The 16050-nt window shown below is 46.1% G+C and overlaps 1 protein-coding gene across 2 annotated transcripts in view; it reads right to left on the bottom strand.

Annotated features, from left to right (window-relative positions):
* Positions 1–16050, bottom strand: part of CFAP77 (cilia and flagella associated protein 77) — a 61441-nt gene that overhangs the window by 3246 nt on the left and 42145 nt on the right. Inside the window, exons 4-5 of one of the 2 annotated variants that reach the window (XM_074891230.1) lie at positions 8153–8255; positions 6501–6602 (exon numbers count right to left, since the gene is read on the bottom strand). In XM_074891230.1, coding sequence (XP_074747331.1) covers positions 6501–6602; positions 8153–8255 — 205 coding nt within the window. The remainder of the gene's footprint in view (positions 1–6500; positions 6603–8152; positions 8256–16050) is intronic. The other variant, XM_074891231.1, reaches the window with a different exon arrangement.

Raw genomic sequence — 16050 nt, 5'->3', positions numbered from 1 at the left:
TAGCGAAAGATCCGCAAAAACTTCCATCGCCTCATTAAATCCAACAGGGCCGGGGCCCGGCGTGGTGAGGAGGCACCGGGGCGCCTCCGTTTTGTGTCAGTAATTTGCGGCGGAGGAAGAGGGAAGACGAAACAGCCAGCGCCGAAGGGGCCTTGGGGGAGGCTGGGGAATCGTTAGTGCGCCAGGAGCGGCCTCGGCTCCTAATTGGAAGCATTGGGCATTATCAACGGAGGATTTGCCTCGGCTCCCTGACAGCTCTCTAGGCCTGGAATGATAGCCCACTTGTCAGTGTAAAAGACCATTAAAAACAAACCATTTTGATTTAATTGGAGGCGGTGTGCTGGGGGCCCAGGTGAGGCGCTTCATCAGCTGATGTTGGCTGCTGATGCCTTTTTCCCCCTGTATTGATGGCTTTTTTTTTTCTCCCCTCCCTTTCAAAAACTGTCTAGGAAAGAGAAAGAGGTGCTGAAAGATCCTTCACAGCTGCATTGAGAGCGGCTTTCAATAGGGTTGTCAACAAATGCCATGACAAGTTAGAGAGAGGCAGGTACTTTTAAAACAGACGTTATTCTGTCCAAGATGAGCTGTGCTCGGAGGTGTATGCTGGATTATTAGGGTTACAAATACTGTGGCTTTTCCTGACAGTAGCACGCTTAACCATTTTAATGAATGGGGTTGATTTTTCTCTCCCCACTTTTCTAAGGACATAGGAAAATGCAGGACAAGGGGGTCTGGGTAAATGATCCTTATTTGCTTCAAACCCAAGAAGATTTCAAAAAGTGCTCAGCAATTTTTGACTGCTGTATTTAACGCCCCACGGGGCTTTGGGATTTTTTTTTTCCTTCTTGAAAATAAGGGCCACAGATGCTTTCTGGAGTTCACTGGTCACTTGGTCTGTTTAACAGAGTGAATAAAGGAGAATTAACCCACTGGAGCTGTAACCTAACATGTGCCCCCCCTTGGCAGATGTCCAGGGGTCAGACCAGAGCTGGCAGCTTTCACACCAACTTCATGTTTCTGAGATCTGAATCCCGACCCTTTTCATGCCAGGCAAGAGTTTTACTTCAAACTGAGCTGCCTGTTGGTGAACAGCATCTCTGCAGAAGGCAGAATAAGTCCATGAACGAAACCCCAAGTCCATTTAAAAAGGAATTCTGCGAATTTGTGTATGAAACAGTAGGGAGCACTGAAAGCAATGTAGGTGCTCACCTGTAACCCAACACAGCATGTGTGGTTTTACTCTACTGCAAGCTGTGAGGCTGCAAGCACCCCAAATCTGTTCCTTCTCAGGTGAATATCTCCATAACCGCAGTGGCCATTAGCTGCCAACAGTTGCTTGTGCTGCCTTTGGACACCAGGGCTTGGATGTAGGTGGGGACTGCCCTGGAGATGGTCCAGGCTGTAAGGCTGCACAGGGAGGGCTGGGGTTTTCTTGTGTCAGTTGGGAGATGTTGGAGAGCAATAAAAATGACAGAGATGATGGCAGAGATGGCAGATGGGTTACCACGATTCTGAGGAAGGGCTGAGCATGACAGAGCAGCATTAGTGTGTGATGGAGAGGTTGAGTGTGTCCAGGGCACATGCACAGGGATACTGGGCAAGGCTGTGATTTGAGCAATTGAATTGCTGGAAGCTTCAGCTATTAGGCAAAACAAGAAAACCTCCAGAATCTGCAAGAAAATGTAGTGATGGTGACTGGGGCCCGGAGCCTGTGTTTAGTCACAGAATGGCTGCGGTGTGGGAGGTGACAGCTCTGCTGTGGTCCCAGTGGAGACGTGCAGGGATCATGCTCAGGATGGCTGGGTCTCTGCTGCCCATTTGGAACCCTGCGGGGTGTTGTATTTTTTTTTGCATTGTTGTAGGCTGGCCACCACTGAGGGCCAGCGGTGCTGCTTTGGATTGTCACTGTGGGGCTGGGACCCACCGATTCATGTCACTAGGGTGAATGAACAGCCATCAGGTGACACTTTTTTTTTTAGTTTTGGTCAGCCAAAATCCTAGCTGAAGGGAGGTTTGATCTGGTACCATGGTGACAGAAAGCTCTTGAACTCATTGCTTTATTCTTTAAGCACTATTTAGGCCCCAGGAGACAAGTTTTATAACACTCTAACTCCATGAAGTTTTGCTACCCTCAAACCTGGGAGGATAAATGCTGTATCTGAAAAGCCAGCTCACCGTGCGCGGTGCGTATCAAGCCTAGGTTATTTAAGCAGAGACTATGGCTTTTCTGACAAGACAACAGTTGCAAGATTACATGAGCTGTGTTTGTCAGTTCAGCTCTTTAGACAAAAATAGAGGTAAGGCATTAAAAAGAAATGTGGAACATTTTTGTGTGTATGTGTTAAACCTCAACTGTTAATTCTGATGAAGGATCAGGCTGTGAGCAGATATCGGATCCCTGGTGAGAATCAAATTCCGGAGCCCAGAATTTTGCTGCAAAGTTTATACAGTGGGGATTCCTCTAATTACTTTCAGTGGAAATTTACCTGACAGAGCTTTCCCAGGTAACGCAAGGCATACGCGGGAGAGCCGCTCAGTCGTTGACAGAGCCTTTGATTTTGTGCCAGGTTGCAAATTAAGTCTTTTGCCAAGGTACCCGAACACTTGCTCGTCAATTGCTTATCGCTTATTCATATTGCGCATCGAGTGCAGCTCGTTTCATCTGCTCGGGAAGGCAGCGCATGTTGACAAAAGTGTTGTCCAAAGTTGCTGCATTTTCTTTCCTCCCCCTGTTTGGTCAAGTAAACAAGACTATTCTCCTTGGAAAGCCACCTTGAATATCTGTGCAAGTTGGAATTCTCTTATGAGCAAAGGAAAAACCCTGGTGTGTGTCAATGACACGTGGTGCATGGAGCTATTTTGACATATTGGTGAATTCTGTCCTACATCACTGCTGCGTGAGATGTTGCTACCTGAATTCTTCTGGATTGACTTGTCAGAGCCCTGGGACTCTATTGCGGAATGGCCAGCATTGACTTACTGGTATGGATTGTGGCTGTGAAATATTCGGATGGAGGTAAGCTGGAGCCTCACCCTGGGCTGGCACAGACAGGGTTGTGGGGATGCTGTATTTTGGCAGCAACACCCATTCCAGAGTTTGGTTGACACCAGGGATGCCATTCTGCCTGGGCCAGCATGATGCTAGTGATGAGTGACGCTGGGACAGGACACATCCCGTGAACATGGTGGGCAGGAGTATTTATGTCCATGCTGGGTGCCTGAGGTACAGCCCCCAGGGAAGGTAGTCCTGCATCTACAAATATATAAAGTCTTGGTGCACAGGCCCAGCTGTGTTGGCAAAACCTGAGCTCAGGAATCATGTCATTGCAGGCAGAGCAAGGCAGAAGCCATTTGCCTTGGGGGGTGACTGAGGAAGAGGAGGGCAGTAGAAGTGTCTTGCTGAGGTGAGTAAGGAGTTAACTTGTGTTTGGTTTTGTAAAAAAAATACTAATAATGAAATACTTCAATTCAGCAACTTTCCCTAATGAACTGCCCATCAGGACAGGACTGGGTCCCTGTGACCTGTTTGCTTCAGTGAGCTGGAGGGCCCAGGAGACCACATGCCAGGTCGGTCCTTCAGAGCGAGACGTGGAGCAGGAGCGATCACCCGGTGTGGGAGAGCCTGTAAATCACCCGGTTAGCTTAACAGTGTGGGCCATTATTCTAAAGCAGTGGGGCTGAAACCTAAATCCAGATGAAAATGTAGTCAATTTGTCTATACTTTACTGACTGAATGACTACATAATGTCATGCAGCCCTGTCAATGCAGGGAGCAAGCAAAGGCAATTAGTGGGGAGGGCAAAGCTCCTTTGTTTTCTTCTCTTAAACTTCCTCTGCAAGCTGTAGCATGGTGCCAGGAGATAGTCTTGCAGGGGCTGAATGGAAAGTCCAGTTTAAGAGCCAGTAGTGACATCCACACCCAGTTTCTGCAGTTCTCTAAGGGATCAGGGTGGGAATAGAAAAATCCTCCTTGTTGATTTTTATGGGTCTAAAGGAAAAAAATCTCATCTTCCTCCTGTTTCCTGCTTTGGGTTACAACCATCTTGGTAGCTGGGTGCTCTGTATTGCTCCCCCCAGCCCCCAAACGAGCCAGACTGAAAGGCATCATGCCACATGACAGGGGGTGACTGTGACACGAAGGATGAGCGGCTTGAGGACACGTCACACCCCCACACCTTGCACCAGCGTCAGGTCACATGGAAAAATAGTCCAAAGTGGGGTTGTGGTCAGGACAATGGAGTCTGAATATTCTTGCCCAGAGTTTGAAGCTGTTCCTATGAGCACCTTCTGTAATGGCCAGAGCAGGACAATGTCAGAGAAGGCTGGTAGGAAATAATATGCAGATGCAAGTCTGCTAAAAGGTTTTTGTAAAGTGATATTTTTGTGGTTGCTTTTCATACTGCTTTTTGTGCAGTAGGATGAGGGTGTTATATGGATTAAAGACAGTGTTTTGGTAAACTGCCTACAGTGGTCAGTGCTAACAGCTGGCCTCCCCAGGCCATTGAGACTTAAAAAAACCCATAAAGTAGTTATCTACCACCGTGGAAAAGCCTGAGAAAGGTTTCACGAGGACAGAAACATTGTAAGAACAAGCTCCCTCACCTCTCTGGAACACTGCTCTCTATTCTCACCCTTGTAAAGGAGGGATTGATAGAGTGACTGCTGGAGTCCGTGGGTTTGGTTGAAGAGTTAGGCCACTGCCTTTCAAGACCCTTCCACCACTACCTATGTAGAACCCAACTTTACAGAGATAGTTAAAGCATAGGTTGGAGGCTACTAAGTGTCGTTGGGAACTATCAACTTTCTCTGGGTTGTTACTACTTTTAACTGGGTAAACATTTATGGATGTTCAAGAGAACTTTTTTTCCATGGGGGAAACCATGCACTGAAACTCAACTTGAGTAACAAATTTCCTGATCCAAGTTCTGATATGGGCTGTGCCTGTTAGATCTGCAGCTGGGGAAAGGCAAACCTTCCAGGTTAATGTAATGAGAAAGGACAAATACAGAAAATCTGCAGAGGCTGTGCAAAATGAGCTGTCCCTCCTCCCCTGGATGCTGCTTCTGGGAAGGAAGAGAAGAGGAGAGGAAGGAGAAAGTCAAAGAGGAAGAAAAGACTCAGAGGTTTGAGAGCTGTGGCTGGGGGAGGAACCCAACCACAGTCATGGATGAAACAAAAGGGAAAGCATGAAGAAAAACACAGGCTGAAAAATGAATAGTGATGGAAAGGTCTGGGGTGAGAGGAGCTCTAAAGAGGAGGCTTGCCCCAGTATCTCGTGTGACTTACACAATCTGTTTAACAGCGATCGGTCATGTTCTTTCCCTGACACTAGCCGCAGCAGCAGCTCTGTGCTGACAGGCAGCAGGGATAAATGATTACTGACATATGCTAATCGGACAGTCTTAGACAGGACTTAAGAGGAATACATCAAGGTGGTGCAAAACACATTTCTTGGTCAAAACTCTCCAACTTGTAGAAGTAAATTAGCTTCAGGAAGTCACAAGGTTTCTTCGTTGGTTTAAACTGTGGTTAAAAATCAACAGCATGGCAAAAAAAAAATAACCCCATCAGAACAAGGGCTGGGGCGGAGGGCTGAGAGGCTCTTTGCAGTGTTATCTATCAATGCCAGATATGATTTTGGCCATGTAAACTCCTTGCAGGGTTTCAGTGTTTTCAGACTTTCTGGTGTCTCCTTTCCATTCCGCTTGCCCAGCTCTTTTCCCTTCTCTCCTAAAATGCCCCCTAGCTCTTCACTTGAAGTTTCCCTATAATTTACAGCACAAACAAAGCTAACGAAATTCAACCAAATACCCCAGAGCACAGCAGGATGCGCAGCTGAATTCAGGGAGATGTTTAGATCCCATTGCTAGAACAAGAAATCTTCACCTTGGCTCTTATTTGGATCAATTAAAGGAAGTGTCATGCACGTCTGCAACCTGTCTAGACCCTTTGCTCAGTCTCAGGGTGAACATTGTCAATCGGGTAGTTTAGAGAGGTATCAAGAGTGCAGGCTTTCTGGAAAGCTCTAATTCTTGGGGCGAAAATGCTTCTTGAAACATCTGGTGTGGTTTGAATTAGTTATGGTGAGAGCTGATAAAATGTCAGGCCACCAAAATGCAGGTTTGTCTGTCTTGCTTGTGTAGGGCAGTTGTGGTAGTACCAGCAGAGAACCAAGGCCACCCCAGTACTAATGGGGAGATGTAAAAAGATGCTTCTCATCTCATGAAAGTTCACATTAGATAGAAAAAAAGTCATTAAGCTTTTATCTGGGCAACTGCTGCCTCTCTTCCAGGGCTTATGACTGCAAAAAATATCCCACCCTGAAGACCAAAAAGAGGCTGATATCTGAATACATCCAGTGCGGGACCATTTTAGGGTCTGGGTCTTGGGGAGCTCTGAGCTAAGAGCCTCATGTCTACCTTCATTGTGTGCTAAGGGTGTTATCAGGGCATGTGGGCAAGGTTAGAAGGTATCCCTGAGTTCAGTCGAGTGCTCCATACCTTCTCCAAGTGGGGCAGGTGCCAGAAGGACTCCTCCTTTGCAGGTGGTGGGTGTTTTCGCAGAAACGTGGTGCGAGTTTCACACACTTTGTACTCCTGTAACTAAAGGTAAACAAGAATGGGCTGAAATGGCTGCACAGTTATATACATCAGGCTGGTGCCGTGCAATGTAATGACACTGAGATGAACAAGACTAAAAATCACTTGGGACTGATGACCACAAGTGCCTGATCTGAGTAGTTTACATGTCCATGCAGCTAATACTGATATCTAAAACATAGTGATGAGAAAAACATGAGCAGCTGCCAGCTCTGAGTGTCTGCTTTATCCAGCATCCCAGTGAGATGCCAACTGCCTGCAGGAAGCCCTGTGCTCTGGGCTACAGCAATGGCTCATCACTAGCTGGGAAAGTCACTTCCACCACCCCCACCATGGGGGCGTTCCTGGATGTCTGGTGTGTGTTGCTCTCCTGATTAACTGCAGCTTGCAGTGCTTCATAGTCTCAACACAAGATAGTGAAGGTACCTGCTGAATGTTTTGGCCACTGCGTGAAACCCTGGGGAATCTGTCTGCTCTGTGGTCTAGGATGTAGGTTTGTGTTGCTTAACTCAGTAATTGGTGGCTACAGGCTTTGGGAACTTGATGGAGGGAACTTAGTGATTAAAAACATCAGTCCTTAATAGATAAGGTAGGAATGCACTTTCCAGCATCCTAGGCTTGTGTATTCATAAAGTAGCTGCTAATTAAGAACACTGTATTCTTGCACTTCAACTATAAAGCATAGTTTGTGATGGCAGTAAGCCCATTGAAATTGGTCATTACCATATTAGCTTGACTCTTCTTTGAGCCATTAACTAATAAAACAGTCATTGGCTCCTTTTAAATGTTATTACAATATTGGTGTGTTTAACAGCACAGCGTTGCACTCTAACAACTGCTGCGGGTGCTGGCATCACACCATGCCAGGATCAGGGCTGGTGCTGGTCCCAGGAACATTTGTTGGTTGTTCCTTTGTTTTGTCCACTGCCACAGGTAACCTGAACAGAGCTGATGCAGTCCAAAGGACAGTCTGCAGGGCTCCTGGCAGGCAAATGACATAAATACCAAAGATAATTTGAAACTTAATTCTTTGTTACAGCAGGGTGTTTTACTATTGTGGTGATGCAAAGAGAACCAGAGCCTCCATTTTGATCGATACCAGGAGTTTACCTGTGACTAGAGGGACACTGATGCAGACAGATGCTTGATGATTGCTAGAATGGTGTGTCTACAGGACAAGTGTCGCCTTTGAAAGGCCTTGGCCAAAGCACTGCTGCCCTGGAGAGCTTGCTCAGCTCCTGTGCATATCTTCAGATACAAAAATACTTAAAAAACCCCCCCACCTTCCCTTTTATCTCTAGAGTATTTTAATGAACACACACACATCTGGATATATCCCACAGCATCACCCCACAGGACATGCTCTTGCTGAAGCCAGACCCATCTTGGCTGGGAAGCTGCTCATCTTTGTTAGGCTTCACCAGCCTTCTAGTAGTCAGGAAGGATGTCTCCCAGCTGGGAGAAGTCTGTCCATCGTAGGGTAGGACAGTGGGGCTTGTGCCTGGTAGCAGTGCTGTGGAAAGCAAGGGAAAGCATTGAAGGTGTATTATCACCTTTTTCTTTTCCACTCTCAGGGCTGCTGTTAGGGCTCTCTGCTGCTCCATCCACAGCTCCTTGTATTTGTGTTGGAGGAGGTCAGAAAAGGAAGTGCAAGACCTGGAAAACATTGAAAAGACAACAGTATAATCTCCAGGGTTAATACCTCTCTTTACCTCCCCATGCTGATTCATATCTCTGCTCCTGGAAAGCGTGTCTGGTGAGAACATGAATAAAATCCTCATACTGGGAAAAGCTTTCATTTCTTCAAAGACTCAAACCCACATTGATTTGCAGTTAATACACCACAGCCTGTGATAACCTGTAGCAGGACTGTGCCAGGGCATTGCCCAGAATGGGCACAACCTCTTATAGGGCCTGTATCACCACCTCTGCTGAAGCCCCGGTGTGCTGGAAGGACCATGGAGCACCACAGACTGTGGCTCAACCTTGGGCCCTGCTATGGCTCCAGGAGAGCATTTCCCAGCTGGTACCCGATGGTGGGCAATGAAAGCACTGAACGGGGCCGTGCCCAGAAGCAGAGAGCTGGGCTTTTGCTCCTCTGAGCACCAGGGTGACAATGCAGCTCTGGTTGGGTCCCCTCCAGACTGACACAGCCATGGCAGCTGCCTGGGAAGAACCACTGGGTGCAAAGTGTGTTTTGCTAAATAACGCTGCTTTTGCTATTAAAATATCACCACTGTGGTATACCAAAAAGCTGCAAACAGATGCAATGATGGATTGGATGAGAGGAGTAAGTGCTGTCCTAAGCAATCTGCACAGGGATAAAAATGGACTCAACGCAGATGGTCAGGTGTCTGCAGCAGAAAGGGGAGCTGAAATGCTGAGCCCTGGTCTAGCACCTCAGCTGCACAGACCAGATGTATTTGCCCCCTGAAACAGGGTACCAGGGAGCCTCTTGGCCAGGAGGAGACAGCAGCAGAGACCATGGTTATAGAAAAATAGTAAAAATAAAAGGCAGTTAGTTGTTGGCCAGTGTCCTGTTCACCTGCTCTGAGCTGGCATTAACCTGACCAGCTTGTGGGAGATCTGCAGCCTGAAATTGTTGAGCCTTGCTCCTTGCAAGTGAGGATACTTTAACTTCATCAGCCACCATGGGAGGCAGAACTGGCAGTGGCAGCCGCAGCAGGGTTCTTGCCTTAAGGACAGCATATCATTTATTGCTGTGGTCCTGCTGCTATTCTTTTCTCCCAGTAGCAAACACTTGAAGGTGATGGAGGACCTCAACCTCAAGTTTTATTGCTCCTTGTTCTTGCACACCTTGCTGGGGAGGGACTTTTCCCATCTCAGCAGCAACCAACGACTGTGGAGCCATTGCCCCAAGCTCTGCTCCCACCTGTAGCCCGCAGTGCCTTCAGCTGCAGCTCCTGGAACAGAAAGGCAGTGCTTTCCTTGCCTCTCCGGATGGACTGCGAGATGTTGGAGACTTGGGCTAACTGCTGGGCTGCTTCTGGGCCACCAGCTCCACCAGGAGATTGCTTTCTGCAGAGAGCCCATGTGCCACAGAGTGAGCTGGTCCTTCACAGCTTTTGGCAGGAGTGAGTCCAAAATTGGTAGCAGCCAGCTTTTAGCAGTCTGGAGCATCTTTGACGATCACGGAGGGTGCCGACGGCACGTATGCAAATAGTAACTCTTCTGTTTCTTGTTCCTTCACCCCTGTGGTGACTTTTATTACTTAATTATTGCACACCACATGCTTCAAAACAGCCTAATCTATGGTCGTGTTTTCTAATGATACTAGATGTGCAATCCAGCAATATACATCCCGAGGGGGCATTCATATCAGAGGAGACATCCTTCTGCAGACCTCCTGTTTCATAGATCACATGCTGCAGGGCTTTTCAAGGCTTTGCTTACAAATCAGCTGTGCTGCTCCAGACCGTTATCTGGAGACACCCAGTGCCAAAGGCGACACCAACATTTACCCTTTGTTGTCCCCTCTTCTCTCCCCTCTTTCTCTTCCAGTTTGGCATTTCTTATTGATCAGAGCTGGGCAAAATATTTACAAAGGATAAAAGATGTGGCAAACCTCTAGTCAAGTGTCTTTTTGTCCAGGTGGGTCTTCAGTCTCATTGCATGGTGTAAATTTTGGTATTCCTGGCACAAGCACATGGTGAGCCTTACACATGGGCTTGTTTCCTTGGCCTCTCCCTTTGCCCTCCAAGACAGGAGCTTTCCTGGTGTGCAGGAATAGCAGGTAGGGACACAGAAAAACATTGAGCCTTTGTGTGTAGTGTTTGATTATTGATTTTTGTGGTAGCTGTGTGTGTTTTCACATCTCCATGGAGGTGACTTTTACCATCTTCAGTGGACCAGCCAGTTGGTGACTGATTAGTCCACAGCTGGCTTGTAAGTAAATGCTTGAAAGGACACATTTGGGTTGATGCTCTTCAGAGATCCTTCCCTGCCGTGTGATTAATCGCATTTAAGTCCTGATCCAGCAAAGTATAGAATCATGCCTGGAATGATACATGCATGAACTGCCTCTTTGAAATCTGTGGGAATGACTTGTGTGCTTAGTTATACACGTAAGCTCTGGCGGGGCTGTAGGACGTGAGGCTTCATCTGTCACTTCCTGCCTGCTTTGAGAGAAATACTGAGAAAGTGGGGAAGAGCAGGGGGTATCAGGTAACGCGCGTTGACTAAGGTTACTGGAGAGATTTCAGTGAGGTGGCTTTTTCTTTGTAGGTCAAATGCTGATCTCATCGGAGTGGATGGGGAATTTTGGCCCCGGTATCGGTGCTGCTTGGCAGCGTGACAGTATTCCTCATTTGCAGCTGGCCTTTGGGAAAACGTCCTCTTGCCTTAGTGTTACTTAAGGACAGGAATGAAGGGCTTGTGTGTTCTGTTTCCTTTTGTCACCCTGCCCAGATGTCACTCCTCTGAACTGGGAGGATTTTGCTGTTATCGTCTGCGGATGCTGTGTGGAGAGCAGGGGAAGCATCCACTGAAAACGCTTATTGAGGATTAAAATCCATCTCATTCAGAGTAACTCAGATCTCCTTGTTTTGGCACAAGCACCCTGCCACAGAAAGGAAAGGGAAAGAAGTTCTGATAGGATGTAACAAATTATTTATAATTGTGGAAAAAATAATCAGCTGCTTTTATAGTCAAATAGGAGCCACTTCTAATGTTGACGTTTCCTAAATATTTTAAAATTTATCTGTGCACATTTTCAGAACTATTATCCTTGAAACAGTTCCTGTCTCTTTAATAGCCTCTCTCTCTAATTTACTTTCAAGAGTCAGGGTACAGACCTAGTTTCAGCTGAAATGACAAGCGCCTGCTAACTTGGTTATACAATGTGGTATGCTAGTCTGCCAGAAATCTCCTGGAAAAGAAGCTGCAGCCTCCTAATAGGCTATTTTACTGTGAAAACAATGTTAAAAAGTATAATAAAGTATTAACAATATTAAAATAAAACAGTGTAGGCCTTAAATGAGCTACAAACTAGTTAAATCTATTCTGCTCAATATGAGCCTTCAGTGCCTTGCAGCTGATACCTCAGAGCTGGGATTTATCTAAAATGAAGGCACCAGGGACATGCAAGAGAAATGGTAATTATAATTTGCAAACATTAGGCTGACACTTTTTTGTGTATGTGTGTATAAATTCTGACAGCTGTGATTTGTGCCATGCCAAATAGTGTTCCACTGGGCTGGGAAGGGCTCCCTTTCTGGCAGGCCATCCTCAGAGCAGCAGCTCATTAAAACTTTGGAGAAGGAGAAGTTGCCGAAAACAGGAAGGCGTCAGAACCATCTGAGGGACTTTTGGTACACGCTTGTTGAAAGGTGTTTGAGAAGAGAGCCTTGGGTCTGACAAACTGGAATTTTAGTACGCCTCTCCGTTCACAGTGGGGCAAAATAATTGGTCATCAGTGACTACTAATTTGGTTTAGTAGCCAGAGGCGTTTTTTTTCTTCCCAGAAAATCAATGACAGTGCCGAGGCCTGTTCAACGTGATTCAGCTCAAGACGGGTCCTCATTTAGCTCTTGATGCTTCTTCCACTGGAGACAGCTATTTTGTTAAAATGAAATTAAAATCTATCTATAATACACGGCTCAGGGAGCAGCACCCGTCAATGCCATGCTGCTCTTGAGGTTTCAAGGTTGTCAGTCTCCCCTCAACCTTATTTTCAAAGGCTTATATATCAACTGAAAAAAAAGGTACTTGGCAAAAGTGGATACAAAGGATTTTGCTCAGGAAAGGGGTTTATATCAGCTTAAAAGGTGCAATCAATTTGAATGCTAAGTTGTGTTGTAAAAGGGTAAAAACTTGACTTGTGACTGCCTTTTTCTTGTATAATTCAATAGCATCGGGGCTTGTAAATATTTTAGCGGAAACTTCAGCCCTTGAATTTTCTGGGTAGCTCTTCAGCCAGTGCGGACGGCTCCTGCAGCATCACCCTGCTGCTGGTCAGGATGGGCTCCGGCGGGGAGCGGAGCGAGGGAGCAGAGGACACACGTGGGCATCGACTCCCCGGCGGCTGCGCAGCTGTTTGGGCTGTGCTGAGAACACTGCTCTGATTTCAGTGGCAGCAGGATCTGGCCCTGCGTGGGTGCTTATGCAACGGATAAATTATATAATTGACTTTTTTTACAGTTGTGGTATTAAAACTGTGTTGCAACGCCACTGCCTATCCTGAAACTTTAACCCTTGAAAGGTTAATGAGGTTTCAGGGGTGTTTAGTCCTTGCTGGTGTCCTTCCACCTAAGATGATGTGCTTTTGCTGCACAGCTGGGATCTGTCTTTGGGGTCTTCAGTCCACAGGGGAGACAGCCCCAGGGGGCACCACCTTTGTGTTCCTTTCTTGTGTACTTTGTGATGGGAAGGATTTGTCCTGTGGTGGTAGTGTCCATATAGAGATCTACCCCTGGTTTGTGGCTGGGTCAGCTGAACCAGCTCCCAGCAGCTCAGTTTCTTATTGGGAACCAGTTTGGCTTCCAGAGCAGGGCTCCTCGGTGTGTCTAGCACAGATTATCTTCAGCAAATAAAGCATAAGCTGGGGTCTGTGATTCTGCTCGGGGCCTTGGGGTACTGCCAATGGAGGCAGCGCTAAGGCATTAATGCTCAGGTCCCTCTGCCCTGAAAGGGGGCTGATAGCACAGGAAAATTCTGATTACAGTTCCCTTGTACTGCTATATTGTCTCGCTTCCTCCCTCGTTACTGATGGGCTGGAGCTAGCAATCTATCTACCATTAATTTGTCTCTGTGTAGCCCAGCAGGAATCTGGGGTATGATTACAGCTCTGGCCCTTGTGTGAGAGCCGGCAAGGCCCCGGCATCCCCCTGCAAACTGCCTGGCTCTGCCTTGCCTTAATTGTTCCCCTTTGGCCGGTGGACCTGTCTCTTCTAACAAGGGCAGTGAGGAGGGCCGAGGTAATTGAAGCACTTAGCCACACTCCCAAGCATTGCCTCCTGCAGCTAATTAGGAAAGAGGGCCGCTGGGCTCTTCGTTATTTCTTTTAATTGTTTGTGGGTTTTGCATAACAGTGAATGGCAGAAGAGGGATGTGCAGTTAGTGGTGAATTCTTGACTTTGAAATTTGTATAAAAGGTCACTTACAATTTGTTAACGCTTTCACAAGAGTGAATTCAATTAGCGGCTCCGGCAGTCCCTGCACACACGTGCGGGTGTGTTTGTAAGGAGAGGGAGAGATGGCAAAACAAGCAGGGCGTAAGCTTGTGGACTATACAGTAAAGTTATAGGCCCCTTACAGCTTTATGGTCCTCTAAATAGGTCCTGGCAATAAACCCATGGAGAGGCCTGAAAGATCATTTTTAAATGATCTCCACTTGTCCTCGCTTTCCATTAAACACTGACGAAAATAACAAGAGAAAAATTGGTAGAAAACACTCAGGGACCAATTTTTTTTGCAGTCTTTGGGCTGGCAAAACTCTCAGTTGAAATAGTGAGTCTTTCACCCACGCAGCAGCTGCAGGATCTGTGCCGTCAAAGCACTGATTACTCTGAATTTCTGAAGCTTCTTTACAATCCTTGTAATTTTGGATGAGGAAATAACAATATAAATTATTTCACTGTGGGCAACCAATGAGGCAGTGGTTTCTTCTAAGTGTCAGAGGATCTGTTATTTTGCTCAGAGGGCTCGTATGTATAGAACAGTAAAAAGAATAAAATCCATTGTAAACATGCACTTTAAAAGATTTATCAGATGCTCATAGCTGTACTTAGGAGTACACATGGTTACAAGAGCACCAATTTGCTTTACTATTCCCTCCCAGGCCAAGAGTGAGATGTATACTTGTAACGGTCCTAAATGTACACATGGAAACATGTGTCTTGTAGTGAAGATACCAAGCCAGCTCTCACCCATTAAATAACTGGCTTCACAAGCTGGAATTTGTGCATTAGCATTGATTTTTTTTTTTTTTTTTTTTGGTCTGGAGATACCCTTTGGCTGACTTAATTGAAGATTTGGATTTGTCTTCAACACATTTGTCTACTGACTGGAAAGCTGCTGTTACCCTCTGAGAAATTCAAGTGGGATGTGATTACGGGGCAGAGCTATTCTGCCTGGAGGTCCCAATCCGTGTCTGAGAGTGAACATTGCTCAGTCTGCAGCCATCAACAAATGCAAAACATCCCGATGAGTGAAAAACCAAGAAAAAAAACCCCACAATGCTGAGCAAAACAAATCAAAGAGCAAGGTCTTCCCCTTGACCTCCATCCCATGCTTGAATTTCTCTGGCTGGGTGGGAACATTACTTCGTTTGAAAGGAAAAGATGTCAATGAGGGCTGAAAAGCTTTGCTGTCACAAAAAGGATTCCATGGTTATTTCCCCCTGACCCAGGCTTTCATTGCACAGACTGCAAAAGCAGAAGTTTGCAAAGGAAAAAGTCCACTTGTGGCAAGTAGTTTTAGATGGTAAAAGTTTTGGAAGAAATTTTTCAGCCAGCTGTAAAGAGATAAACCCACAGACAACAGCCAGTCTGTGTGACAGAGTATATTACTTTCCTATTCAGTGCAATGCAATTGGTAAAAAAGGGATCTAAATCTGTTCTTTAGATCTTTTTTTTTTTTTCCCCAGCTCTGTGGCTGACATGCAGGACCTGAACCTTATGCCAAACCATGACTTGGCTGTTTATTTTCTCTTAAGCTGGGAGCCTGAAGTAGTCAGAAACTGTTAAAACTGCAGTAAATAACTACACTGAAGGAGAACCAGTATCTTCACGGTGCACTCAGGATTTTTTTTTTAAAGGGGGTAACAGCTCTTTCTGCCCAACTAGATGCTGTGGCCACCTGGGCATAAGGCAGCACTATCCAGGCAGATGTGGCTGGGAGCTCTGCAGTAGCTACTGTACACATGGCAATGCGAGCACATACCCAGCCTGGAACGTCTCCAGTAGAAGAAAATTATTCTTGAAATAGAAATTCTTATCTTAGTGATGTGAGAACGGTGGCAGATACACAGAGTGCCTTTTGCTGTGGAACTGGATAGGCTATGCAATTATCTGAAGTGATGGGAGTCCTCTATATTTTAACTTGGTTGCATTTTTCTGGTGCCTTCAGCCTCACAATGATTCCAGCCACTGTGTTATATTTTTACAATTTGTTTTGTCAGTGCTCAGATTTTTTTTTTCTAAAACTTTTGTTTGCCCCAGTCTTTTGAATTTTAAACTCTGTTTGGCTTCCAGTGATCGTGGGTCAGATGTGGGCTTGCTGTAATAATCATCTTTCTTGCCTGTCCAGCTTTTCCTGGTGGGTTCTTTCCAGGAACACCCTCAGCTCTTCAGTATTGTTTTTCTGACATACCTTTGCAGCTGGTCTATAGCTAGATTAGCTTTTTTTCCTAGGGCCATATATTAATGTCTTGAAATGTTCTTTAAGTGCCTCAAAAATAAACCCACCAGTGCACTCTGTGTGCCAAAGAGAT

The sequence above is a fragment of the Strix uralensis genome, chromosome 21, assembly GCF_047716275.1.
Source record: "Strix uralensis isolate ZFMK-TIS-50842 chromosome 21, bStrUra1, whole genome shotgun sequence".
Lineage (NCBI taxonomy): Eukaryota > Metazoa > Chordata > Aves > Strigiformes > Strigidae > Strix > Strix uralensis.
The sequence above is the reverse complement of the archived record's forward strand: the minus strand, read 5'-3'. Positions and strand labels throughout refer to the sequence as shown.